At 43.3% G+C, this 27,951-nt stretch overlaps 1 protein-coding gene and 1 long non-coding RNA gene across 2 annotated transcripts in view; one reads left to right on the top strand and one right to left on the bottom strand.

Annotated features, from left to right (window-relative positions):
- LOC142830420 (uncharacterized) lies at positions 1-27,385 on the bottom strand. Its single transcript, XR_012905641.2, has 3 exons — positions 26,441-27,385; positions 16,587-16,640; positions 1-1,770 (listed from the first exon to the last, which is right to left on the bottom strand). It is a non-coding gene; the product is annotated as an uncharacterized LOC142830420 (long non-coding RNA).
- The window catches only part of BLNK (B cell linker), a 186,879-nt gene continuing 173,895 nt past the window's right edge, over positions 14,968-27,951 (top strand). Inside the window, exon 1 of the mRNA XM_089780177.1 lies at positions 14,968-15,088. Within this exon, the coding sequence (XP_089636303.1) occupies positions 15,014-15,088 (75 nt within the window). The 5' untranslated portion in view covers positions 14,968-15,013. The remainder of the gene's footprint in view (positions 15,089-27,951) is intronic.

Raw genomic sequence — 27,951 nt, 5'->3', positions numbered from 1 at the left:
CGCTGCCAGGTGCCGAGCAGAGAGACCAAACCGGCAGCACCCCAACTGCTCTGCTCCGCACCGCTTCCCCAGGTCTGCAGCTGGTCAGTTTCAGCAGCTGAAGCAGCGGATTTGGGGAAGCAGCGCAGAGCGGCTCCAATTGTCCAGCCGGAGCACTTCCGGGTTCCAGTTAGTGCCAGACTATTGGGAGTACCGGACTACTGGATGCCAGACAATTGTAGTTTTACTGTAGAACAATTTTATATTTTGCTTACCTAACCCCAGAGGTTGCAAGGTCTGATTGTTACTGTAATATGTCTACATGACCTTGAATTTAAGATTTGCTTTAAATATCCCATTAGTTTGTTGCTGAAGACATATAAAAAAAATATCACATCTCTAAAAATCCTTGAATACATTTTTAGATGCATAATCTGATTTTTCAGCATTAGCCTTAAATGTCTGGATCTTCAGACATATAATTTTTAAACACATTCTTCAAAAGACCACTTTTATATAAAAATACACATTTTAGAACAAAAAAAAAAAAAAAACTTGCCTCCAAAGACCTCCTGTCCTCTGTCCATCTCTGCTCTCCTTTCACCACTTCCCTCCGCCCTCTGTTAAAGAGAGCCTTCCCAGCCAATGGGAGCTGTGGGAAGCAGTGCAGACCCAGGACATGAGTAAAATTCCAGACAGATTCTATATTAAATATGTAGATACAACAATTTTATCTCCATAAGGCTGAAGTTAATTCCTTATAATTCTCCAGTCAAATAGTGATCAAACAAAACTCCATACTCTTCCTCAAAGCTACGTTTAATTTCCCAGGCTCTGATTCAGCAAAGCACTTATGCAAATGCTTAATTGTGTCTTCAATGTGATTTAAATGCTTTGTGCCTAAAGATCTTAAGAAATCTTATTTTTGCATTAGCAATATAAAACAAAGAATGAAGTTATGTTAAAAAATGCACCAAGTTTGTGCTAAAACTAGCTAGTGGCTTTATCCTCAAGGTTTAACAATTAAATGAAGTTAAGTTCTCCCTCTAGTGGTCCGTTACAAACTGCCATTATAATATTGGGTCTTATTTATGATTAAGCTCGATAAATACACAATCTTAATCTCACAAGTACTTGTGATTCTCCTTTTACAATCTTTCAAACCAGATTTTTCGAGTCCTAGACAATACAAATTCTTTGTGGGCACAGCGTGTTCGAGATCATGGCTCGGAACATGGCAGAACAGCTATTGTGGGATGCTGACCAGCCTTCACTAAGCAGCAAGCAGCACTGACTCCACTGCACGACTGGGCTACTGAGAATTGCTGACCTGCCAATCCCCGTCCCAGCCAGCAAACCCAGGCAGCGTTCTTCACATACACAGCCATGCTCCATAATGTGAAATAAATAATATAACTCAGCTTCTAACATGGGAATAAGGCACTTTTTCACAAGTACAGTACTTGATACTTTGGTTCATAAGAGATAACATCCTAATATATTTTAAACAGAGAAAAATTCACTTCAGTACTGTACTTCTGTCCAGTTTCGTACCCCTGAAAGCCTAGAACGCGAGGCAACTGCTTAGTTCATTTATATGGTTGGGCCAGCCATATGGTGCACAGGCTCTTTCCCCCTCTCAATCAGGCCATTCATAAACTGTTTCCACCTTCTTCACAGGCCCTCTCCACTTCTTTCCTTTCTTCCTTCAGCACTGCCAGTCTTCCACCTTCTTCACCACAAGGCTCATTAACCTCTGTTCTCTCCGCATCGCTATTCCATTTCAATTACCTTAAAAGGGAGAGGAATAATACTGATTTTGGTATCTAGGCCCTGGTCTAAACTAGGGAGTTATTTCGAAATAATTCCCCTTGTTTCAAAATAACATGTGGAACATCCACACTACTAAGCCCGTTATTTTGAAATAAGGGGATGGTTATTTTGAGATAAGTCCTGCTTTCCATGAGGAACAACTCTTATTTTGAAATAACTCCTGAAATAACTATTTCAAAATTAGTCTCTTAGGGCATGTCTACACGAGGAAATTGAGAGCAAGCCTCTACTACCACGTATGCTCTGAAGCCCCTCCTCAGTTTCTGCCTTCATCTATCCTAGCTCTTTGCTTAGAGAGGCTGCATAAAGTCTGATTTCACACCTTCTTTGCCCTTCCCAAATCTCTCTTATATTGTTTTGCTAAGTTCTAAATATGTCAATGAGAATATTGTGACATATTGATATGACCGTGTCACACTGCTAATACATTTTTTAATGAAAACCCCATCAGAAGAATAGAAATAGAGATAACACCACACAATTGTTGATATTCGGTATTATTTTGAGGTTTCCCTTTCCTGAGATTGCTAGTTGGCTGGTTCATGTACCCTCTCTCACCACATATAATAAAGAAAAAAAACATGTGAAAAGAAATCAGTTTTAGTTTCCACCTAATCTTTTACCTTTGTTAGGCTTGTGCAAATATCTCTCCCTCCTTTGTTTACAATCTGAAAATGAAATAAAATAACTTTCCTCACCCCTCAAAAACGCACATTTTTAAGTGCAGTACTGTTTTATTTTCAATCTCACCTTTAGCTCACTGCTTATACATGTACAACCCAGCAGGCATATTCTTCTAGCAATTCCCAGTGAATCAGTCCTACAAGTACAACTGTCACAAAGAAAACACTTAAGACTTGTCTGCTACATGGTGGATGGACACCTCAGTAAATTGACTGCCAGTGGATCGATCATTGTATCTGCTTAGACATGATAAATCGACCTGAGTGCTTTCCCATCAACTCTGCCACTCCACTAGGACAAGAAGACTAGCTGGAGTCAATGGGACAGCAGTCCCTACCAACCTTATTGCATAGAAGACACTGTGGTAAGTATGTCAACTTCAGCTATGCTGTTTGTGTAGCTGAAGTTGAGTAGCTTAGATTGATGAGGTGGGGGACATATGTAGACTATGCCTTAGATGTGATTTTACTGCACTACGGAAGCTGCAGCCTCTGCTCTTTTCTTTCATTATCTGATGTATTTAAATCTTTTCTGCTTTCAGAGATGAACTCTCAGGTATTTTCTTTATTATGAGTATACACAAACATCAAAGGTTTATTTTTATGCAAAAGAGGAATAAGCAAACAAATGCAACTCAAAAGAATCACCTTATTTTGCAAGCTAATGCTTCAAAATAGAATAAATCCTCTGGTCACCCATTTAATTTCTACTTAGTGTAACACTTTATATTAGAATTTTTAAAAATAAAGTAATGTAACGTTAAGCTTTCTGCCAAGTCACATTAATGGTAGGAAGGTTTAGAGTTCCATTTAAAATAAATAAAATGACTGTCTCAAGCCCTCACTTAAAACCTTATCCTCTCCCAGATTTAAGGAACTTAATTTAAATGTTCTGGTCACCTCTACAGGTGTTTCTTCCCCCTCCCAGGCACACAGACAGGAATCCTCAAGACTATGAAACCACAAATATCATGTACTTGAAGATTCACCTGGTGTTGCTTGGGTATTTAACTCAATTTTTGTTTTTGGAAAATGAAGTGGAGGGGCTTGGGATGAGGGGTTCAGAATGCAGGCTGCCCAGGAAGAGAGGACTAACCCAGCCTTCTCGTGGTGCAGAAGCTTGGGGCCAGGTAAGAAGGGCCTTGGTTTAAGAGGAATCTGCATACCGAATTTAGTAGTCCTAGCTCGGGGTGGGCAATAATCTGATGGGGGCCATGCCAAGATTTTGGTAAGTGGTCAAGGGTCACACTTCTCAATGGAGAGGTAGAGAACTGGGGTGTAGAAGAGGCTGTGGGGTCTGAAAGGGAGTTTGGGTAAAGGAGGGGGCTGTGATCTGCAGGGAATTGGGGTGCAGGATCTAGTAGGGAGTATGGATTCAGGAGAGGATTCTGGCCCAGGGGTCGGGTATAGGAGGGGAGCTGGGGTGGGAGGAGTTGAGGGGAGGGAGGAGCAGTAGTGCCAGATGCACAATCTAGCCAGAAAGCGCTTACGTAAGCATTTCCTGGCCAGCAGCACTCTCAGGCAGGGAACAGCCCCAGACTGCTGGTTGGCTGTGCATGTGGCTCTCTGCACTTCTGGAAGTGGGGAGAAAGGGAGATGCTTGATGCACTGCCACCGCCTCCAGCAAATTCTCTCAGTTCCTATTGGTTCTTGGCCAATAGGAACTGAGAGATTTTGCTGGGGGCAGAGGCAGGGGCTGAATCCTCTCCCCGCCTCTCCCTCCCCGCAGTGGAGAGAGCAACATGGAGCAGCTAGCTGATTTGATCAGTGCTGCTCTCTGCTGCTACAGTGGATGTAGGCTGGATCAAGAGTCTTGGTGAGCGGGATCTGGTCCTTCGGCCATATCTTGCCTGCACCTGTCCTAGCTGTTACTGTTTAAGAGGAGTTCTCAAACAGACACAGATAGACTCATGCATGGATGTCCAGACAGACAAAGTCTCCATGGAAGTGGGTGAAGGCCTGGTATGGGGTGGAAAGCCCCAACGATGCCCCTTCTATGCCCACCAGAACCCAAGCCCCATTGGGGCTACTGGCCTCATCCTGCACCCCCAGTCTCTTCCATTATGGTGTTGCACCCCCTCCCCACCAAAGGCTATTGCAAACTCCTCCCTCCCCCTTGCCAAGCAGCCGTGCAGCTACATTTTCACCTCTCCCCACACCTCTCTGGACCTGGGAGCAGATGGGCGGCCCTGGCTTCAGCTCCCCTGCAGCAGCTGGGTAGCCACATTGCAGCTAGGCCCCAGCTTTCCCAGACAGCTAGAATGTGGTGGATGGGGCCTCCCTAGTCTCTACCCGCTGCCCATGAAATTCACAGATATACAGTAAATTGTGGGGGGAGGAATATTGATAAACTGCAAATGTACATACAACTGAATGAGCAAAACTTAAGCATCCCTGGGCTATCAGCCCAAGGCATGCCTCGAGTACCTGGCAACCCACTGGTAGTCTGGCCCCTCCCCTCCAGGCTGGATGACCTAATCGCCAGAAGCAGCAAAACAGAGTCAATCGATAGCCATTGGGCTATCCAGGCCCACCTTAAAGGGCCAGAGTCAGTAAACCTGAGTTAATTGCCAGCCCTTTAAGGCAGGGCTGGATGGCCCAGTGGCCAGAGTCAGCAGGGCAAAGTCCAAATCGGTCTCTGGCTCCTTTAAGCTGCTCAGGAGCTCTCACCTGAGGTCCTTCTCCTCTGGCAGTCAGCCCAGACTGAGTCTCTCCCCATGCTTTTATAGCTAGGCTACAGTCTGAGCATGCCCAGCAGGGCTGCGGAGGCAGGGGTCCTTCAGTCAGGGTAACCTGGGTAAACCCTGTTAGTTCAGTGCGGGACTGGTACACCCCGTCACCATTCCCTTGTTGAATTTGTCTCATTACCTTGTTAGAATCCACTGAGTGACTCACTTTCCTTCAGCTATACCTGCCTCCACCCCCAAGTGTCTCTGCACCTCCATAAATACATTTATATTCACTATTTAATATCACAGAACACAAATGTTTGTGGGGAATTCAAAAATTCAGTTATGTTTCTATATAATTTTTCACTATCCCAGCACTTTCTGACTCCAGTTAAGACTACATGAAGAAATACTGAAATATCCCAAATAACATTAGGGACAGATATTCAGCTGCTGTGAGCTGAGATAGACAATAGAGTTTTGATAATTTACACCAGTACTCTTGGTACTTCCAACAATTATAGGCTAGAACAAGGAAGCAAAGGAAATCATTTGAATTCTTGTGCTTGTGAGATCCCAGCTCAGTTTCCCTACCCAAAGAGATTAGAGTACTTTTGGATGAACTCTAAACAGGCATGCATGTTTTTACATCTTTAGCTAAGCTGCACCCCTGAGCTTCTAGCATCTTCCCCCATTAGTAATATTCCACATATTTCAGTCTATAGTTGGACTGCTTGGGCAAATATCCCAAACAGAAATTTTGCCTGGCTATAGGCTGCAGGAGTTGACCAATTAGTTGCAGTGAGTTAGTATGCATACCCAGAAATTCTGTCTTGATGCAGTGACCTACTGCTGTTCTTACACTAATATCAGAATGGCCCTGCACACTTAGGCTATGTCTAAAGTACATTCCTCTTTCGAAAGAGGAATGTAAATGAAGACAATTGAAAATTCAAATGAAGAGTGGATTTACAAATCTCACGTTTTATTTGCATAATCCCATGAGAGCGCTTTTTCAAAAAAGGGTTTTTCTAAAAAGAAACTGCAGTCTAGACGGGTTTAAAAAAAAAAAAAAAACACCTTTCAAAAGAACCCATACTCCTGAAAAAAATGAGGCATATGGGTTCTTTCAAAAAAGGGGGTTTTTTTACCTGAAAGAACCCTGTGTAGATTGCTGGTTTTTTTTTTTAAATCCTTTTTCGAAAAAGCGCTCACGCAGTTATGCAAATGAAGTGCAAGATTTGTAAATCCACGCTTCATTTGAATTTTCGATCAGCTTCATTTACATTCCTTTTTCAAAAGAGGAATGTAGTTTAGACTTCCCCTTGATGTGCACTTGCAGTATATTATGCATTGATGTGTTATTCCAAACACAGACTGTGGGTTGCAATTCTTGATTGTTTTTCCCACTACAACAAATCTGATTTCATATGAATTGAGAAACTGTATGTAAACATTAATGCTCAAGTTCCCATGAAATCAACAGAGTTTAATCAAAACTGTAAAAAATTATGTTAACAAATAATTCCCTTTTAAATAAAGATTGTAATGAGGATCAGTTGCTCATTTTCACATGTAAACTTAGGGATTTTATTTAAAATGATAAAGTAAGAGAAATCATTCTATTATATGGATTAAATACTATGTATCATATACAAAAGTAGTTAATATTGTTCGGCTACGTCTACACTGGCATGATTTTCCGGAAACGCTTTTAACGGAAAACTTTTCCGTTAAAAGCATTTTCAGAAAAGCGCGTCTAGATTTTGCAGAAAAGCATCCTGCCAATCTAGACGCAGATTTGCGCAAAAAAGCCCTGATTGCCATTTTAGCCATCGGGGCTTTTTTGCGCAAAACAGTACTGTGCTGTTTACACTGGCCCTCTTGCGCAAATGATTTGCGCAAGAGGGCTTTTGCCCGAACAGGAGCAGCACAGTATTTCCGCAAGAACACTGACGATCTTACATGAGATCGTCAGTGTTCTTGCGGAAATTCAAGCGGCCAGTGTAGACAGCTGGCAAGTTTTTCCGCAAAATCACATGATTTTGTGGAAAAACTTGCCAGTCTAGACACAGCCTTCATGTATATTTTGAATAATGCAGGTGTTATTCATTAAAAAGTCAACTTTTAAAGCAATTGTATAGAGTTCCAAGTTGGCAAATGAGTTTTATGTTTTAATCCAGAGAGTTTGAACATGCATTTTGAGCAGTGATATTTTATGCTATTTCTTTGTAGAAAAACATATATGCAGACTCAGACTGTAAAATCCTAATGTATAATTGCAGCTCAATAGTTGTGGCTAAGCTCTGTCAAGTTGTTCAAACACATATAATTCAGAAAAGTGGCTCAGTTAAGTTCCAAAGAATGCTGAAATACATAATATACCACAACCAAGGACTTCATAATCAATGGTAGCCTTCAAAGATCAAAGACAATTTGAGGTGAATAGATGTCACAATCATGGCAGGTATTTTTCATCTTCTTTACTGTACCAGTTAAGAACAAGAATTTCTGATGAGATAAAGAAAACTAAGTACTAAATGTAGATTCCAATTATATGTGCAGAATAGCAAACCATTTTCAGTGCAAAAGAAGGAAAACAAATCAAGAGTAGGTAAAAAAGCATTAAAAGCCTCTGAGATGCATCTACTGAGGACAATTGATTAAATTTACTGCCAATCAGAGAGAAAAGGGAAAAGGCAACTATGATGAAGAGAAAGGAGACTTTGGAAGATTGAACAATAATAAGTCCTCTTAACACTTTGTATCAACCCTCTGTGACAAAATAGAACAGAAAACAGGTAGGTAGCCAAGGAACAGATTAAAATTTAAACCAAAAATTGAAGAATGGAGAAGTTTTGGTAACAGAGAAAAGTATTGAGACAAAGAGAGAGGATACTTTTAAAGCAGTAAAGCAGCTGAAGTAGAAATGATCTAGATATGATTAAGAAAGGAATCGTTTGCACTCACGATGGGATAGAACCCTATAAAACATTCTTTACCTTTGCCACAAAGAGCAAGGGATGGGGTCTAATCCCAGAACCAAACTCCTTGGAAGTTCAGGCTTCTCTCAGCTGGGAACTTTTAACCTTGGCAACCTGAATTCTGAAGAGTGGAACCTTAGAGCTGGTTGGGAAAAAAAAGTAATTTTGTCCAAAGTATAAAAAAATTAAAAATGGCTAGCTCTAGTTTTCCTACATTTTGGACCAAGGGAGCATATTAGGGGTAAGATATGTCCTGCTGCTTTGTGGGTACACATGCACTGGGAAAAATCTTGGGTGAATCCTGGTTCTATGGAAATCAATAGGAATTTTGCTCTTCAGAATTGCCAGGTACATTGTAGAGGAGGAGTTAGAAAGTAGCTCGGGGGTAGCCAATCTCTTGTCTGGCTGCAATGCTGCCACAGGTAAGCCAGCGTATTGTGGTCAGGATTCCTGCTGATCCAGTGACAGACCACTCTGTCACTGGTAGGGACCTGGGCCAGGACACAGTGGAATGGGTGGGCCTGCATAAGTATTCCCTGTAAACTGAGCACTTGGGCAGCCACCCAGGAGAGATTCAAATGCCACCCAGCAGGAGCCCACAGCATTGTTTCTACTGGTGGTGCACATCCACATTTGTCACAGTGTACATAACAAAATGTATTCCCTACATGGATAGAAAAATTTGGAGGGAGCATTGGCCTGCATCCTTGTCCTCCTGCCATCCTAATCTGTGGGTAGCAGATTCCTCTTCTCTTAGGCCAGAAGCCTCCCCTTTGCTGCCCAACCCTGAACAAGGGCCTAAGCTCACAAATTGTTTGCTGCTCAGCCTTAATATAGTCTGAGCCCACAGATGCTTGATTGCTTCACCCTGAACAAGGGCCCAGGCTACTGAACTCTGTTGCTTGCACAGCCCCTGAATATGGACCCAAGCCATAGACCCTTGCAGACTCTGCTAATTCCCTACAATGAACAATGCACTGAGATGTAGTGAAGTAAATTGGCCTCCCATGGACCCAAAGGGGAGGAGCCCCACCGCTGACCCACTACAACATCACCCTACAAGCCCTTGAGAGCAGGACTCACTGCAAATCCAAGTGCAAGATGGAAAGCTAGGAAGTTACATACCTCAGCCCAAGACCTGGTAAAACTGACCTGATAGCGCCTATGAAGGAGAGACTGTTGACTGACTGGGAAGCTCAGAAACTTTATTTGCAATTCCATTATTTACTGTATGGGGAGAAGGGAAACTTGGGCAGGAAGTGCTCTGGATGGCAGCTGCATCCATTCCCCAAGTTCAGAACACAGCTGCCTACCATTGGGCTCTAAATCAAAGCCCAGTAGAAAGTGATGTGTCCTAGACCCCCCTATCCATGCTTAAAAAGATAGTCTAGTGTCTCAAAAGACCCACACTAGAGAGCCTAGCAGAGGAAGACCATGATTGTTCAAGATCCTATACCTCCAAGTCTCTGAAAGCCCTGACACCTTTGGTAAAGCCGAAAAACAGGACAATAACTGAAAATGGGCAATTGCCTGCTGCCTTCCTGCCTGATTACCTATGCGACACTGGTAATGAGCATTCCCCTTTTACACACCTTAGAGGTCAGAAGATGATTGAAAAAAATCTATTTCAAGTATACAGAATCCCTGAGAAAAATCAAGCTCCCTATTCATGTCTTTCTATCCAAAATGCCAGGGACTCAGTTTCTAAGTCCCTCAACACTAGCTGGATTAGACTATCATTGTGGAAACCTGAAAATTGTCAGAGACTACAGTCCCAACATGGGATCAAGGTACATGCCAAGAGATTCTTAGTCACTTCATAAAATGAGCAAGTGTCTCAACTTCAGAGTTTATAGCTCTCATCTTCCTTAAGATGGACTTTCTATCTTCTGCAGAGGCCTCCTTTGGCAGGAAGGTGCTGCAGGTGATCACCTAGTAATAAGACAAACTTCAGAGTGAGCTCACAAAAAGGTGGCTACACTTTTCCTACCAAACTTTTGTTTCATAACCTTCTCTCCATCTGTGCTTGTTACTTCCTAAACATCCAGGACTGTCAGACACGCAGAATGGAAAAAAATTCTTACTGGCAATTTCCTTTCTGCTAGTAGCATTTTCCACAGTTCTACCCACCCTGAATGAAGAGGAGTCAAGGTCAGTTATTAAGTAGAATCATTACAATATGATCATCTTCCTTGGTCTCATGTGCACAGTTACTTCATGATCACTGGAATATTTGTTAATAATAATGTTATGCAAATTTCACAACTTTCATATAATTCATCTGGCAGCAAAGGGGAAAGAGATTGCTGGGACTTACTGGTATATAATGTCCTGAGCATGGAGGGGGCAGCTCTAAGTCCCCGGAAGGGGCAGGAATTCAGGCAGAAGGCCTATATTGGCCCACTTTCACCTCTGTTTGGGCATGACTGCATAGCAGGGCTAAACTCTAAATAAGCTACCCAACTTGAGACACAGTCTACACAGCAGTTATTTCGAGATAGAACACTCTTCCCCTGACTCCTCATACAATGAGGGTTACAGGAGTCGAAGAAAGAAGTCCTCCAGCCCAACATTATTTTGGCATTGTGTCTAAACAACTGCTTATGTGTAGATGTGGATGATATTATTCTGAAATGCTGCTGTGTAGACATAGCCTTTGACAGAAGAATCACACCATGCAGCTCCAAAACACTTAGCTGCTGCCATGAACTAGAAAGAGAGGAAAGCAGATTAGTGGTCCAGAACTGTGGGAGACACTGCTAGCAGAAAAGATATTATGGTAAGAAATTTTCCATTCCTAAATCACACTGGAAATCTGACAGCTAGAAATGGAACAAATCTGTTGATTTTCATTCCAGGGCCTCCCAAGACCATCTTTTTATCATGACAATTGGGAAATTTGGAAGAACATCTTAAAACCCAACACATTACCAATACAATATGCATTAAAGGCAGTCCCCGGGTTACGTACAAGATAGAGACTGTAGGTTTGTTCTTAAGTTGAATCTGTATGTAAGTCGGAACTGGCGTCCAGATTCAGCCGCTGCTGAAACTGATCAGTTTCAACAGCGGCTGAATCTGGATGCCAGTTCTGACTTACATACAGATTCAACTTAAGAACCCCAGGCATCCCCAAGTCAGCTGCTGCTGAAATTGATCAGCAGCTGATTCCAGGAAGCCCGGGGCAGGGGCTCCCTGTAGTCAGCCACTGGTCAGTTTCAGCAGCGGCTGACTTGGGGACGCCTGGGGCAGAGCAGCTGGGGTGCTGCCGGGTTGGTCCAGTAGCGCCCAGAGCGGCGCTACAGGACCAACCGGCAGCACCCCAGCTGCTGTACCACAGGCGTCTGGAGCAAAGCCGCGGAGCACGGGGGCAGCGGGACAGCCCAGACGCGCCGTGGCTGTCCTGCTGCCCGCGTACTCCGCGGCTTTGCTCTGCTATGCTCCCCGTCCCCCTGGTCTGCAGACCAGAAGGACGGGGAGCAAAGAGGCAGCAGACAGCCCAGACGCGTCTGGGCTGTCTGCTGCCCGCATGTTCCGCCGCTTTGCTCCCCGTCCTTCTGGTCTGCAGACCAGGGGGACGGGGAGCAAAGCGGCGGAACACGCGGGCAGCGGACAGCCCAGACGCGTCTGGGCTGTCCGCTGCCCGCGTCCTCTGCCGCTTAGCTTCCTCTCCCTGGTCTGCTGGAGACCAGGGAGAGGGCCCCGTTCGTAACTGCGGATCCGACATAAGTCGGATCCGCGTAACTCGGGGACTGCCTGTACTGCCTAATTTCCCACTATTTGTACAAACCCAAAATGGTCTTGCTGTACCCTCTGCAACAACCATGAGGCATTTTCCAGGGCAGATATTCTGCCAGCTGCTAACGCTCTTCAGAAATTTGTCTTAGCACAAGTGAAACTGGCAAAAAAAATTATGCTAAAAAGAACAAGAGTTATTTAAGCAGTGCAGCATTGCATGTACTCTCCTTATGCAAGAGAAGAAATTTTAATTTCATTGAATAAATACTGAAAATTAGCAAGTTTTGGAAGAAAAAAAGAGTTTTGGAAAATGAAGGCAAATCAAAATTTGCAAGTGTGATTGACGCTTATCTGTTGAAGTTATACAATGATACATTTGTAAAAAAGCTTGTGAGAAACTCACACCAGCTAACTTCTGGAGTGGTCAAACACCTCTCGTAAAGCCTGAGCCCAAGACCAAGCTGGATGAAGTCCTTAGAAAACTTTCCAGTGATTTTAATGGCCTTTAGATCAAGCCATACACATGAGCAGTTCCATAGAGCTTTCTCCATATGACTTTAATAGCATTTTCTGCTTTGAGGCTATCATATTGACATGAAATATTCCTTTTCTGAATTTCTTCAGCATCCTAGAATAAAATGTATTCATTGGTGGTTTTTCCACCGAGGTATTGGATTTTTTAAAGTGGAATTCTTGATTCACTATGTAGTCGGTTCCCCTTTTTGTACTGCTGCCCATGCTTTCCTTTTCTTCAAAGGATGTTATAATTAAAATAAAAATCCTTTTGAAAGAAAAAAAAGATACAGCCATGTGTTACTATTTTGTTTCCTAGTTCACTTCACACTGACCTTCATCTGACAGTCTTGGTTTAAAAAAACATATTTTAGAATGAATGTACAAGGGTTTTTTAAGTAGTCAAATTTTAGCTCAACTGCTTAGTGGCAGTTCTACCAAGAACATCTTCAGAAGAAAGTCTGCATGTATATAAAAACTTCAGAGACAGATTGTCTTGGTGAATCTAGTGGTCCAAATATCTCTGCTGTGTAGATGTAGGATATATCTACACAGCAGAGATATTTTAGAATAATGTCCATTATTCCAAAATATCGTTATGTGCTGCCTACACAAGCAGCCCATTATTTCGAAATAACGGGCTTACTACTCCAACCTCCTGTAAACCTCATTGTACAAGGATTAACGAAGACGATGGAATAGTGATTTTATTTTGAAATAAAGTGCTGTGTAGACAGAGTCAAGTTTCGAAATAAGCTATGCAATTTGCGTAGCTCAAATTGTGTAGCTTATTTTGAGGTACATGCTACTGTGTAGGCATACCTTCAAGTATTACCTTATTTTTATACCCTACTAGCAGCTAAAGACTAAACTGGCAAAAGTTTCATTAAACTTTTAGAAATAATCATATTCTCCCTTTCCTTTTTCAATTCTGTCTATTTCTTTATACTAAATACTAAATCACTAGGTTTTGAATTTAAGTATCCTTTTCTCCCTCTCACCAGAAATGGCAAGTTTGTCAATCATTCCAACAACAACAACAGTAACCACAAGGGAGTGTTTGCAGCAGGATAACAGATATGAGAAACTGCTCTTACTTTAGTTTACTTGGAATCAGCTTCAGTATGGATGTCTGGAGAAAAAATAATCTATGTTTGGTAAGCAACATTCTTTTTATTGGTTTTATATATACTGAACAGAAAATGATCAATGCTAGGTGTTTATATTTTGTATGAGAGTGATGCTAAGATGTTAACATTTAGACTGTTAATGAAAATGATTATTGTAAAGCAGAGTTAGATTTTAAAGTTTGCAATAATTTTCATATATTAAATGATTACATACATAATACAACACAAGTATTAGCTTTAGTAAGTATTTTATCAAGAAAGATGATAGCATTCTCTGAAAAAATTGTGCTGCTTGATGCAATGACTTCTGATAAGTTGCAAATTAAATGCCTACTATGTGGCACTCCAAAGAATTGTACCACATGAAAATGCAGTTGGCACTTTCAAAACATTGTAGATATGCTTGCATGGAGTAACTCGCTAAAGTTTTACCATTACCAGGTTTTCAATAATATGTTGATTGTTAGTAAATCTGTCTATCATTTTGCAACAGCCACCACATATTTGAATTTGAAAAAGGGTAACAAACAAAACATTTTAAACTTAATTAGAATCAGTTCCAATCCTTGAAAATGTTCCCAAAAACTGTTTGCACTGAGAAATAAAACAGGAAGAGCAGCTAGAAAAAAAAACATTCTGGCTCTCCAGCCTTTTATGGAAGCCTTCACATTACTTCTATTACAGTGACTCAGAGCTGCCATGCACAATAAGCTGGCTTTATTGGAAGTGCAACTTTGCAATTTTATTTTCCCGATGTTTACAATTATCTTATCTTCGGTTAGTCTTACTTTAAAATTAAGTTTGAGTAACCATCTGAATATTTAAAGAACAAATTATCTACAATACCATCAAGAATTTGACAACCATTACTTTTTTTCAAATGCTCATCACGCATACAGTATTTAATCAAATGATTTACTTACATTGGTACCATGTTGATACCTTAGAGTCGGTTTAAGTAAAATGACAATTTGGAAATGCAAACCTTGTACCAGAGTTCTGCTTTCTCCACATATATATTCAAAGCATCACAGTGTGTAAAACACAAACTAAAGACAGACCAGGGTGGCTATGAAAAGGAGTTAAAAATGTGCAAACTGTAGTTGTCACTAACATTGCACCATGTGAAAAATGAAGCAAATGTCACCAAAATGCCTATGAATGTGGTCACATTGTCATTAATTGTCAAGCAGACGTATCTTTATCTTAACTCATTTCAATGGATATTTCTGCCTGTATAAAGCTGATATGACAGGACCCTATTACAGAGTACCTTCTTATATCCAAAATAATTACTCTGAAATAATGAGTGCACCAGTGGTTTCCAAATAACTCGAAAAGGCGTGTACTTTAAGCAATCAAGCAGGAAAAAGTTGCAAAAAGGACTTCCTCTTTCAATTTCCACAGCAGATTGGTGACAGTCAGTGAAGCAAAGAAATTTCTATCATCAGAAACAGATCAAATCTTCCTCACAGGATAGCACTATGGCCACAAAAATACCCCTTCGGGAAGAATGTGAGAATTGGACAGCACTTCAAGTGGCAGATCTTCTAAGACAGGTACTGGACCTAGGGCTCAGACCACAGACAGTACAGTATACCACAATTGTTTCAGTGCAGCTAGCAAAGTGGGTTGCAGGACTTATCTACTTTCTATGTAATGTTGTTGTAGAGGTGTTGGTCAAGGACAATATATTGTATTCGAGACACAATATATTATCTCACTCACTTTATCTGCTCTGGTATTGTATGATGAGACTACAAAGGACTTATGGTACTAGGTTCTATGTTTTCTCAGTTTTTATTGAAATTTAGTCCGTGACAGAAGTTTGTTAAGATAAAAGTATCCTCCACAAAGCAAAGAACAGTGTGCATACACAGAGCTATACTGAGAAATAGCTGTACAAAAGAAGCAATTTTGCAAGAAGTAGCAATTTTATTGGAGGTATGTGTGTATTATTTGAGAGAGAATACGTCACTAAGATTTGTTCATCACCTTTTCTTTCCCATCACTGTAGACCTACTATAGATTCTAAATGCTCCATTAAAGTTAAAGGTACTGTAAAATCCTTGAGTTCTGTTCTTGTTGTAACTTTCCTATTTCTAAAATATCCTTTTATTATAAAAAGGTAACCTGAAGTCCACAGTGAACTTGTCCTCAGTAATCCCTACCTGAAAAGAGTCTTCTAAAGATCTTTAACTTAAGTGCTTCTTTTTACACGTTAGACTTTTCCTTGAAACTGTTAAATATTTAGGATTTTGCCTGTTATTTATATAGGCATTTGAACCCATTGTTTCACAACATTTGAATTATTTTTGTTTCCCAAATGTGCAATTCTTTGTTGTTCTACATATGGCCCTCTTTTTCCCCCTATACTTATAACCTATTCAAACTCTAAATATTATGGCCCTCTTTTCCTGTATTTGATTATTCTCCCGGATTTGTGTTAATCATGAGAAATTACTGTACTGGACTAGACTCTTGAGGTCCCCTCCAGCTCTACATTTCTATAATTGCCTGTCCTATGACATTAATGACTATTTTAACAATTTATCAGAGATTGGACCAGCTTAAGAATTCTATGCCCACACTGGCGGGCACTTACTTATGCAAGTCAGGCATTCAAAACCTGGTCCATATCTTAATTAATATCAGAGTATTTTAAAAATAAACATGTAATAGAGATTACTTTCCCCACCACTGGTAAGAAATACACTTATTCAAGAATATTCACTAAACCCCCACAAGAATTTAAGAGAGGACATTAATAATAGCACCAAAACCATACAGACTACAGGGAAATTTAGATAGGCAAGATGTTTGCATTTGTGTTTGCCTTTGACCAGGAGGAGGAAGACTAAGAAAAAGTACATACATGCTTTACTGATCAGAACAACAGACAAAGGGATGGATTTTAAGCGGCCTGCCTCAACTTTACTAAACTTAATCCCAGAGTGGGATACTACCTACCTCTCTCTCTGTACCAGGCATTTCGATGAGTCTAGCACAGAGTTTATGTAGGGTTATCATGCAGCTCATATTTTATAGTAGACTCACCTCTGTTTACCCTTATGAGTCAGCTTGTTCCACTGAGTCTTCTCATTCTCCCACCTGAGAAAGGGACAGAAAGTAACAAATAGAGACCCATTCTGCAAGAACTGTAGATCTCCCCTTTTCCCATATTCCTGGGGTCCTCCAGTGAAACCTCAGGTCTCTTATTTCTGGGCACTGGCCCTTTTAGCTTTTATCTGTACTAGATAAAAAGTGCCATTAACTAAACATTTATACAATTCTAATATTAAATTTTTAAGTCCTATTATGTAATTGTTCTGGGTCTCCATGATGCTATGAGGAAAGCAGAAAAAAAAAAAAATCTACCAGGCGTCTCCTAATTTGATTTAAAAAATGTCTTCCTGACCTTTCAAACATATCAACCCCACAGCAACCTAAAAGCCACAGTTCCTGTACTTGATGTAAGAGCCAACTGATTCACAGCTCTCTGGCTGTCCGGTAGACTATTGGTCAGTGGAGCATCCATTGTAGGATGGTCCCCCTTTCATTCAAAAGCTGGCTGGTGTCATGAATCACTAGGTTCACATCATGCTAATTTTTGACATTCTACTAGTCACTGTGCAACATTACAAAGTGATGAATAGCTTAACTCCTGATCATTTCTCCTTGATTTCTAGATATTTTATGTGGTCCTATATCAAAGCCTTCCCACCATCTGTGCAGATTTACGCTATTTTAATTACTTATTTAAAATCTTTCAGCTAATCTACTATTCTTAATTCAATCAGAGGGATTTTTCTTTTTCTGTCTCTGATAAAGTATTTCCAGTACAGGTTCAACCTCTCTAGTCTGGCATCCTCGGGACCCAACTGGTGCCAAACCAGAGAATTTGCCAAACCATGGGAAGTCAATATTGTCTAGCAGCATTACCAACACTTCCAATGCTTACTGGGCTCTTAGAAGATATTTAGAGGTAAATTAAAGCTAAATAACAAAACACAGAACACTGAGAGTCAGGGTTGGTGGCTGTAAATAAACTTTATGTAACTTAGCCACATCCATGATAAGTGGACATCCAGCTAACTAAAATCATGTTGGACCACGGATGTTGCCAGACCAGAGAGTGCCGGGCTAGAGAGGTTCAACCTGTATATTTTCTTGATGCACAAAGATCTTCTCTTGCCAATGGCAACATAATTCAGATTCCTTCTGCATACATGGTCATATACTATTTTTCTACTGGACCCCTGCTTCATTTGGTGCACAAAATGGACCTACGCTTGAGCTCTGGGGATAAATCCAGGTTGCAGAAGACAGATCAGGGCAACCACCCCAGACCCCATGCTTTGGGGGTTCCTGCAGTGGCCATGTGGTGCAGGGCAAACTGGATGGGTTACCAAGGAGACCCCACAAAAAGTCCCCCCCCAACCTCACCACAGCAGCGGGAACCAGAGCTACCCAGTAGTCTGCTCCACTCCATCACCCTCTCCCATCCAGCTATGCTCTGCTTCACCATGGCAGCAGGAAGTAGCATGTCCTAGCCCCAACTGTGGGCCAGTCTGCTCCCTGTGGGCTGCAGCACTGCACTTCCCACCACCACGGTGAAGCAGAGTGCAGCCGTCTGGGAGATGGGCAACAGGGCAGAGTGGAGTGAGCTTTTGGATAGCTCTGGATCCCTGGTAGGGTTGCCAGATGGTCTCTCAAAAAATACCGAACACACAGGCTAAAAAAAAAAAACCAACCACCCTCACTGAACACACATCCTGTATGGCTACTACCAAGAGCCACCAAGCTGAGAACAAAGGGGGAGGCAGCAGAGCCTGCTCTGCAAAGCAGCCGCCTGCTACCCAAAGCAGAGGCAGACCCCGGGGCAATACAATGGTAGAGTGGGGGGACCCTGGGTAGGAAGGTGACTCCCCCATAGCCAGGTCTTTGAGTGTCCCAGTGGGAAGAAGCAGAAATTCCACCCCAATCAGTTTTGGCTGAGAGCCCATGGAAGGCGCCTAAATGCAACTACAAAGCACCTGCGAGCTTCTCTCTTGGACTACAGCGCCACAACGTGCTTGAACAGTGCTCAGGAGCAGGGACAGGGCTTCTCCTCCTCCCCAAGGCATCGCTCCTCCTCAGACGCAATCAGCTGAGGGCTCCCAGAGCCGATCGCAGTCCCGCCTCCCAGCCACTTCTCTCACCCCACCCAGCTTCTGCATGCAACCAGAGGCTCCCAGCACCCATTGTGGCCCCGCCTCTCAGCCTGGGACTCCCTCTGGTTGCATGAAGAAACTTGGTGGGGGTAGGGGAGTGGCTGGGAGTCCCACCCACTCCCCCTGTGAGGCTTTTGCATGCTACCACAGGCTCCCAGCACCAATCGCAGCCCCGCCTCCCAAACACTTCCACTGCCCAACTTCTGTCCGGCACCCAGCCGGAAAAACAGAAAGTACTGGACATTGCACATGCCCGGTATTTTCTGAATTTGTTTACCGGACAGAGGGAGCAGAAACGGACTGTCTGGTAGAATACCCTAATTCCTGGGCCCTGGTGAATGCATGGGGCCTGACTCCTACTGCCCTGCACAGGCCCCCAGGTAATTCCCCAGCTCGCATTGCTCAAGGAAAGGAATGGAGCAGGGCCAGGAAAAGGCAGGGCCGGGCTTGGGAGAAGGGGTGAGATGGAGTGGAGCAGAAGCAGGGTAGGGCCTCTGGCAAGGGATTGTCTGGGACTCATACCTGGGGAAAGGGTCTATGTCCATACTGCAAGGCTTTTCCACGAGGAGAAGCAAATGGAGCGCTCATTTGCATACTTTGTGCTCACATTTGCATTTCCTCTTTGGATCCCTTTTGTGCAAGAAGTTATTGCACAAAGAAAGAGCTGTGTAAACGGCTCCTTATTGCACAAAAACCCCCTTTTGCGCAAGCGCCAGTCTTCCTCATTTTTTCAGCTCTTTTTTGCACAAAAACCTCTTGTACAAAAGGGATCTGAAGAGGAAATGCAAATGCAACATATGCAAATGAGCACTCCATTTCCATTTCCTCTTGAGGAAAAATCTTGCAGTATAGACATAGCCTGGGGGTGGTTGCCTCAGGCCCTGCACCTCCCCAGGGACAGCCCTGCCAGGTTGTGTAGTAAAGTTCCTGCTTCATTTATTGTAGAAGTTGGTGAGTGTATAAAGTGAATGAGACAGGGGACTTCAGAGATGGGTCTCATGATTATAGCTATTTAATGCTGCCCTGAAGAATATGATTCTACCTCTATTTAAGTGATGCTGGGCAACTCCCTTAAACCATCTTTTTGCAGGTAATCGCAAGTACTGCGTTCCATATTGCCTGGGCACCTGACTTACAATCCTAGGATCTCGTTTATAGAAGTGCCAAGAACTTAGATGTGATTGAAGTCAATGGGACCTATGCTTTGAACATATGAAGTACTGTATAATGCTAAATTTTCTGAAAGAAATCAGATTCCTAGGCTCCATCAGATGCTCAGTTTTGGCATCCAAGTTTAGTGGATATTTTTTAGCTTAATTTTTTAGTGCCGCAGTTCTCCCTCTGCAAAATGGGGATACCACCCCATCCGCTGACAGACTTCAGAAAAAAAATTCATTCATGTTTATGAAGCACTCATAGCAGTGAGCATCACAGAAAAGCCCAGGATGATATTAATAATTCTATCTTCAGGACATGGTTTGAATCATGTATTATAAGACCTAGGGCCAGAAATTGATCAATGAAGAGAAAACAGAATATTGAAAATCGGCTCATTAAGTGGGAATTATCAATCTTTTGTACTGAATGAGGCAGATCTCCTATAGGAAAAGTAGTATGTGATTAGGCAGTAAAGACTATATTATAACACATACACCCAAGATTGGCATTGGCAACCTTAATTCTGGTAGGGTACATCTATACTTCCTCCCTAGTTCGAACTAGGGATGCAAATGTAGGCAACCGAAATTGCTAATGAAGCGAGGATTTAAATATCCCCTGCTTCATTAGCATGATCTCGCCGGCGCGTTACTCTGTGCAACAGCTCAACAGCTCTTTTGAAAGTGAAAGTGTGCACCGGGATTCGTTAGTTCAAACCAAACCCTTTGTTTCAAATTAATGTTACTCCTCAAAAAAGCTGTTGAGCAGAGTAACGTACCAGCGAGATCATGCTAATGAAGCGCAGGATATTTACATCCCCACTTCATTAGCAATTTCGGTCGCCTGCATTTGCATCCCTAGTTCGAACTAGGGAGCAAGTGTAGATGTACCCATATTTCCTAAAATTTTAGTGCCCAACTCTACAGCTTTATAAATGCTCTTTTAATATAGACATGTGTGGTGTGTGCAGAGGCTTTTATTCTTCTGCAGAGTATTGTAAGGCATTATATAGAAACCAGTAAATACAGTAATAAAAATTAGCCCTATTGACCTTCTCCCCCATAACTGAATTAAGCCTATAAAGTAAGAACTCTAGCTGTGTGCTAGAGTTCTCCTATTCGCTTGTATGTATTGTATATTGAGACAACACAAAAATGTTACATTCCTCTGCTCAGTTTCTTCTTCTTTCCTCTTTTTCCTGCTATTTACAAATGATTTCCCACATCTTTCCTCAATTTTAAGCTGGGATATTATTATACTGGAAATGTAGAGAAAGGTTTGGTGTTCATCACATAACACTAAGGACAAAATTGCTGTTGGTCTTACACTCTTCACAGAAACGTAGAAAGGCACAGAGAAGCCCAAATTATTCCCAGTGCAGACCCCATAATTCACAGCATGGGAAGAGGAAAAAGCACTGCAGGGTCAGTGCTCCTCCTACTCTTACACAGGTGGATGGGGAGTAGGTAATATAGCAGTCAAAAATGCTAACAACGTTAGGAACCATTAGGAAAGAGACAGATGAGAGAAGGCATCATATTGCCTTCATTTAAATCTATGGCAGGTGCACATCTATTCACCCAATCTCGAAGATATATTAGAATTACAAAAGGTACAGCAGAGAAGGGCAACAAACATGAGGGATATAGAACAGGAGAGCGTAAAAAGGCTGGTATTTTTCAGCTTGGAAAAGAGACAGTTAAGGTGGATATGATAAAGATCTATAAAATCTTGACTGGTGTGGAAAAATGAATAAGGAAATGCAATTTACTCCTTCAGGTAGCACATATACTAAAGGTCAGCCAATGAAATTAACAGAGTATATTTAAAACAGAAGTACCTCTTCACATGGTGCACAGTCAACCTGTGAAACTGGTTGCCAGAGGACGTTGTTAAGGCCAGAACTATAATGGGGCTCACAAAAGTACTAAATAAGCTCGTGGGGTATGTCTACACTATAGCATTATTTTGAAATATCTAATTTTGAAATATTTATTTTGAAATAGCTGATTTTGAAATAACACAGCTACACGCAAAATGCATCTCAAAATAGCTTTTTGCTATTTCGAAATAGCACGTCCACATTGAGTGGACGCTGAATTGCCTTTAAGGCCAGCCAGAACCAGTTCCAGCAGGGCATCAGGTCAGGAGTTACTTTGTGTGGCTGCTGCCTGAGGCTATCTGAGGCCTGTACTTAAGGCACCCCCCTGGACAGACAGTTCTCAGGTTTCCCTGCTTGCTTACCTACCTCGATGAGAGACAGCAAAGCATTTTGTCTCTGCGTGCTCTGGTTGTCCTCACTCAGGACACCTCAGCACTCTGCAACATGGAGCCAGAGCTGCCTCTGGGCACTCTGGTGCTTCTCTTGACACGTTGCTGCAAGCCTGGCTGCACTTTCTGCAGGCTGCCATCTGGGAGGTCCATCAGGGGGCTTTCAGTATCCAGGAGGCCCTGCGGGAGAACTTCCACCCTGAGGAGCACTAAGAGCCTCCCTGGTCTGCCCCACTGGGGGCTTGTGCCTCATTCCTCCCTCACATCCTTCCACTTATCCCTCCCTAACCTCCCTTCCTGACGTAAAATAAAATAGAGTTTGTTTTCATGAAAACAAACTCTATTTAACAAAGCTGGGGGGGGGGGTAATGAAACTCTGGTGAGACTGGGGAAAGGAGGTGGGAGAGGGAAAGAGAGAGGGTGAGAGAGGGGAGGGGGAAACCTGGCAGGAGGGAGCTGGAAGGGGGAAGCAAAGGGAAGAAGGGGGAGGAGAAGCTCAGGGTTGGGGGTCTCGCCGGACCAACTTGATTTTCATGTAAACCTGCTCCTGGGTTTGCATGTGGTCTTTGTTGACCAGGCTGACAGCTATCCTGCCATAGACAGCCACATTGCTCTGTCTAGTGAGGAGATCATGGACGTCAGGGGCAACCCCCCTCCCCAAACCTGAATAAGGTCCATGATCTCCACCCTGGACCAGGAAGACACTCGCCTTCTCTGGGCCCTGGCAGGCTCCTGGGAGCTGGCAGACTGCTCCTGGAGAGCAGAGGAGGACTGGCTGCCAGTGGCTTGCTGGCTCATGTTTTGGGGCCACTGGGTCAGAGGCAGTGACTGCTGGCTCTGGGCTGGCAGGCTTGTTGCTGGCACCAGCACTGTAGCCAGAGTCTACCCCTTTAAGGGCTCTGGGGTGTGGGGGAAGGAAGAAGAGTGTTGTTGGTTGAGGCCAGAGTGGCCACCAGGGCACCCTGGGAAGTCTGGAGGCCCGCTATTTCAAAATAAGTGTCTACAAGCACTTATTTCGAAATAGCAATTTTGAAATTGGTGTTATTCCTCGTGGAATGAGGTTTACCAATTTCGAAATAAGCCCTCCGCTATTTTAATTTCATTTCAAAATAACAGAATGGCTGTGTAGATACTAGGATAGTTATATCGAAATAATGGCTGTTATTTCAAAATAACTTTGCTGTGTAGACATACCATGGAGAATAAGTTCATCAATGTCTTCAGCCAGGATGGGCAGGAATGCAATACCATGCTCTGAGTGTCCTCAGCCTGTTATCCAAAAACTGGAAATGGGTGACGGGATAGATCACTTCATGATGTCCTGTTCTGTTCAGCCCCCCGGTACACCTAGTATGGGCCACAGTCAGAAGAGGGGATACTGATCTAGATGGCCCACTGGTCTGACCTACTATGGCTATTCATATGTTCTTAGTCTGTCAGGCAGAGTGAGCAGTATTTCCACCCCACATACATGCTTCCATCCACCCTACAGCTATTTCAACAGTCAATTATTTCCCCTCAGAAAGGCAGTTTCCTGGCACGCTCCAGAAACATTATTACTACACAGTGTCCTTTATTCCAGAAGTTTGTGAAGTCACAATCTTGTTCTGTTTTGGAAAGAGCTAATTTAGAACACAAGAGCTGTTTACTAAATCTAATTTAGAAACACTGCTTTAGACACTGATCTACCTAAATGAGTCCACAACCCTAATGTTAAAGCCCAGCCAGACTTATTTACCTTCTTCATTGACATTTTTCAACAGAAATACTTCAGGAAAAAACAAAGAACATACCTTTTACTTAGGCTGAATATTTGTAATGGTGGATACTATTACAAAGAAAAAAGTGCTGTAAAAATAAAGCATCAGCCCAGTAAATCTAATATCATTCTGTACTACATATTTTTTTCTGATTAATCTTTCAAACAAAATATTTACAGCTGCAATATAAAGGACAATCAGCAAAATCTAAGCAAACAAACATCTGATAATTCCACTCTTGAGTTTACAATCCCTGCCATTCAAGTAAGTTTTCAAATTTTAAGTTTCCTTTTTTAGCACTGTCAATGGGAAAACCATTAAGAGTGCATAAGAGGGCAGCACTCACCTTTGGCCAAGTGCCCCCTTCTGATTGAGTGCATGTGACTGCACTCCCTTGTTCAAAGCCTCTTCTGCAATTCAGCCCTCCAGCCCAGACACACACCTCAGTGTGCAAACAAAATCCTTTACAGGATACACATTTGACAGGAGCTCCAACTCGGTGCCCTTTGTATAATGACTCTGAATCTATTCCTCAGTTGGGCATAGAGTGGTGACCTCCAGGGCTTCCCCTCCTGGAGGCAGTGGCTTGACCCTGACCTCTGGGTTTTCCAGCATCTCAGCATAGTCCATTAGAATCTAACCAGTTCTCCCCATGGAGGTGTCCACAGTGCTGCCACTCTCTCAGCCAACTTCACACCTTGAGTTCTCTGGAGAGACTGAACTGGTTCTAATCCTGCAGCTCCTCTTATAGTACTTCCTGGACCCTGACTGGCCGCATCTCCTCCAGTCTCTCTAGCCCACCTGGAGGACTTCTCAATGGCTTCTCTCTTCTGGGCAGGTTTGGCAAGGCCACAAACCTCCAGCAGGGGGCTTTAGGCCGGGAGTGGTCCAACCCATCAAGGGCGGCCATTCATCCTCTTTTTAGAGGACAGTCTTGTTTTTTGCTACTCTGTCCTCTATTGAAACAGGACACCTTTATGGCCTCTATTTTAATTCTGAGACTAGAGTAAGTCAGTGCACTCTGGTAAGAAGCCAGCCAGCTGGGGTGCTTGGTTGTAGCTGCTCCCAGCTGTGCTAGCCTCTTAGGGGCTCTCCTATAGGCTGCCTTGATACACAGCAGGTAGCCAGGCAGGCGAAAAGGGCTGGCAACAGGTGTGCAAGCCCCCCCATCTGGGGCTGCCCCTATCCCATCCAGGCTCTTTTAGGATGGGGGACCTTCAGCAATATAAACTGGGTCTTCTTCCTCTTCCACTGACTATTAGGGAATGTGGGGAAAATGCTCAGCTTGTGCCTTCCTCTTGATCCCGGCTACTGAGAGAAAGGCAGAGGAGGAAGGCAGCAGGCCGTGAACTTTCCCCTTGCTCCCTGAGAGTCAGATGAAGAGAAAGAAGAGCAGCAGTGACCCTGTATGTGCAGCTGCAGTTCCCTCCTCACTCTCACTCCTACACCCTGCAGCCCTGGACTATCCACCCCCAGCCCTGACTCCTCAACACCCCACATCCCTCTGCCCTGGACCCCCTATGCACTAAATGCAACTGTCTTCTATTCTTGAGGAACTGTGGTGGCCACCTTAGCCCCATCACAGGGTGATATTTAGGAAAAGCCAAGCACTTCCTGCAGACTTCCCTGTACCTTCAAATCCCATTGTCTCTATAACTCCAGGCAGTGTTCTTACACATCTGTTGGAAGCCATAATTGGCCTTATTTCTGAGCATCAAGACTATACATTTAACAATTTTCCTGGAAATAGATTTGGTGGTTAAACTATTGTGACTATTGGAACTGACTTAAAGTACTGTATATTTTGAACGAAAAATGTTCTGCAGTTTTTCTCCTGAAGTTCCTATGCCTGAAGTACCTATGTGGTGTACATACAAAGGCAGTTCTTTTGAAACGACATGCCAAAATGCTAAAGCTCAGCAGTCAGAAATGCTATTAGCACCTTTAGGAACTCGACGCTATTCCTTTCCTCCCTTTATAATGAAAGCCTATTGAATATGCATGACAGGATCTCCAGGTTACAATCTGGACCTGTGGGACTGCTATGTGCCCTTCACTCTCCAGCCTAGCATGTCTCACACAATGCTATACCAGTAGGGTTGCTAAATGTCTAATGACAGAAATCCAAAATGCCCCGCCCCTTCACAAGGCCCGACCTCCTGCTCCTTCTGCCCCTCACTTTCTCCATTGCTTGCTGTCCCCCACACTTATCCACTTTCACCAGTCTGGGGCAGGGGATTAAGGTGAGGGAGGGGCTGAAGGGCCTGGCAGGAGCATGGAGCCAAGTGGTTTGGAAAGTAGGAGGTAGTTCCAGACTGAGCCTGAGGCAGGGATATTGGATGGGGTGCAGGATCTGGAAGAGAGGGGGCTCTGGGCTGAACCTGGGACAGAAGTGATGTGTGGGAGGGCATGCAGGCTCTGGAAGGGGTTTGGTGCAAGAGACTGAAGGGCTGGGCTCTGGGAGGGAGTTTGAGTATGGAATGCAGGCTCTGGGCTAAGGGGCACTTACGTCAGGTGGCTTCCAAAAGCAACTAGCAATCCCTCTGTCAGCAGCTCCTAGGCAGGGGGGACAGGGAGCTTCACACTCTCTACAGGCACTACCCCTATAACTCCCACTGGCCACAGGTCCCAGCCAATGGGAGCTGTGGAGCCAGCAGTCAGAGCAGGAGCAGCATGCAGACACAACTCCCCCACCCTAGGTCCACAGAGATGGTGCTGGCCATTTCTGGGAGTGGTGTGGAAAGAAGACTGGTAGGAAGCCTGCGTTAGCCCGACTGTGCTGTTGGACTGTGAACCCCCAGAATCTGCTGGTTTGGCTGCAGTAGCCTCTGAGAGATAGGGTCTGATTCTGGGAGACTCCCAATGAAACCAGGAGAGTTAGTACCCCTACATGCCAGTAACAAGCTGCAAAATGGCTCCAGAATCTGTGATCACTCAGCCATTAGCATGTGAAGCCCCACACCCAGCTGAATTGCATTAAGCCGCTCGTGAATCATTCAGAGAGTGATACCAGCCAATGAGCCCAGCTCCCAGGCTCACACACCAGAAATAAACCTCAAGACACTTCTTAAGACTCCCTTGGATGGGGCAAGCTCATGAATTCGTTCAGCAGTTCTTCAAAGGAAAGTGGACATGCAGCAGGTTCCCCAAGCACTTCAACCAAAAACACACAGTTTTACATAAACTATCAAACAACTGTGTTAATTAGTGAGGGAGAGATTTTAAGTGATTTGTAAATAGAAGACATAGAGATCAAAGTTCTTTGCCTAAGAAATAAAAATGGACACACAATCTAAATTCTAAGCAAGACTGAAATCAAGCACTGACCCCTATCATATGTTACAGGTAACTCACATTTCCCCAATACACAGAACTCCCTTCCCACCTGGGACCAATCTCCCTAGTTCAAAGTCTTTGTCTTCCAGGTGTTAAGATGTGGAAGCCTGAAAATGTCACTGTCCCTCTTTTATACTTTCTTCCAGCTGTTAGAAAGATCTTTGCTGTGACTTGAGGGTCACAGAGACTCCGTTGGGTATATGGGGGCTCCAGGGAGCTACATTGGAAGTACAGAGTATCAGTCTGCTCCCTTTCTGAGCAAACACAACTTCCTTTGGTCAAGAAATGGAATTTCTTGGGAGTTGCAGATTTGAGCCCTGTGCAGGAGTCTCACAGGACCCACTGCTATAACAAAATACAGGACTATGTAGCACTTTAAAGACTAACAAGATGGTTTATTAGATGATGAGCTTTTGTGGGCCAGACCCACTTCCTCAGATCAAATAATGGAAGAAAATAGTCACAACCATATATACCAAAGGATACAATTTTAAAAAAAATGAACACACATGAAAAGGACAAATCACATTACAGAACAGAAGGGGGGGAGCAGATGGAAGTGGGATTGAAGAATAGTCTCATGCAGCGTTCTATTAGAGATTTGTTTAATTTTGCTTTACAAGTGATTCATTTAGATACATTTTTTCTTAATATATCTGTTCCCTAACTCTGCTTTTGAAGTTG

The sequence above is a fragment of the Pelodiscus sinensis genome, chromosome 8 (assembly GCF_052426305.1).
Source record: "Pelodiscus sinensis isolate ZL-2025 chromosome 8, ASM5242630v1, whole genome shotgun sequence".
Classification (NCBI taxonomy): domain Eukaryota; kingdom Metazoa; phylum Chordata; order Testudines; family Trionychidae; genus Pelodiscus; species Pelodiscus sinensis.
The sequence above is the reverse complement of the archived record's forward strand: the minus strand, read 5'-3'. Positions and strand labels throughout refer to the sequence as shown.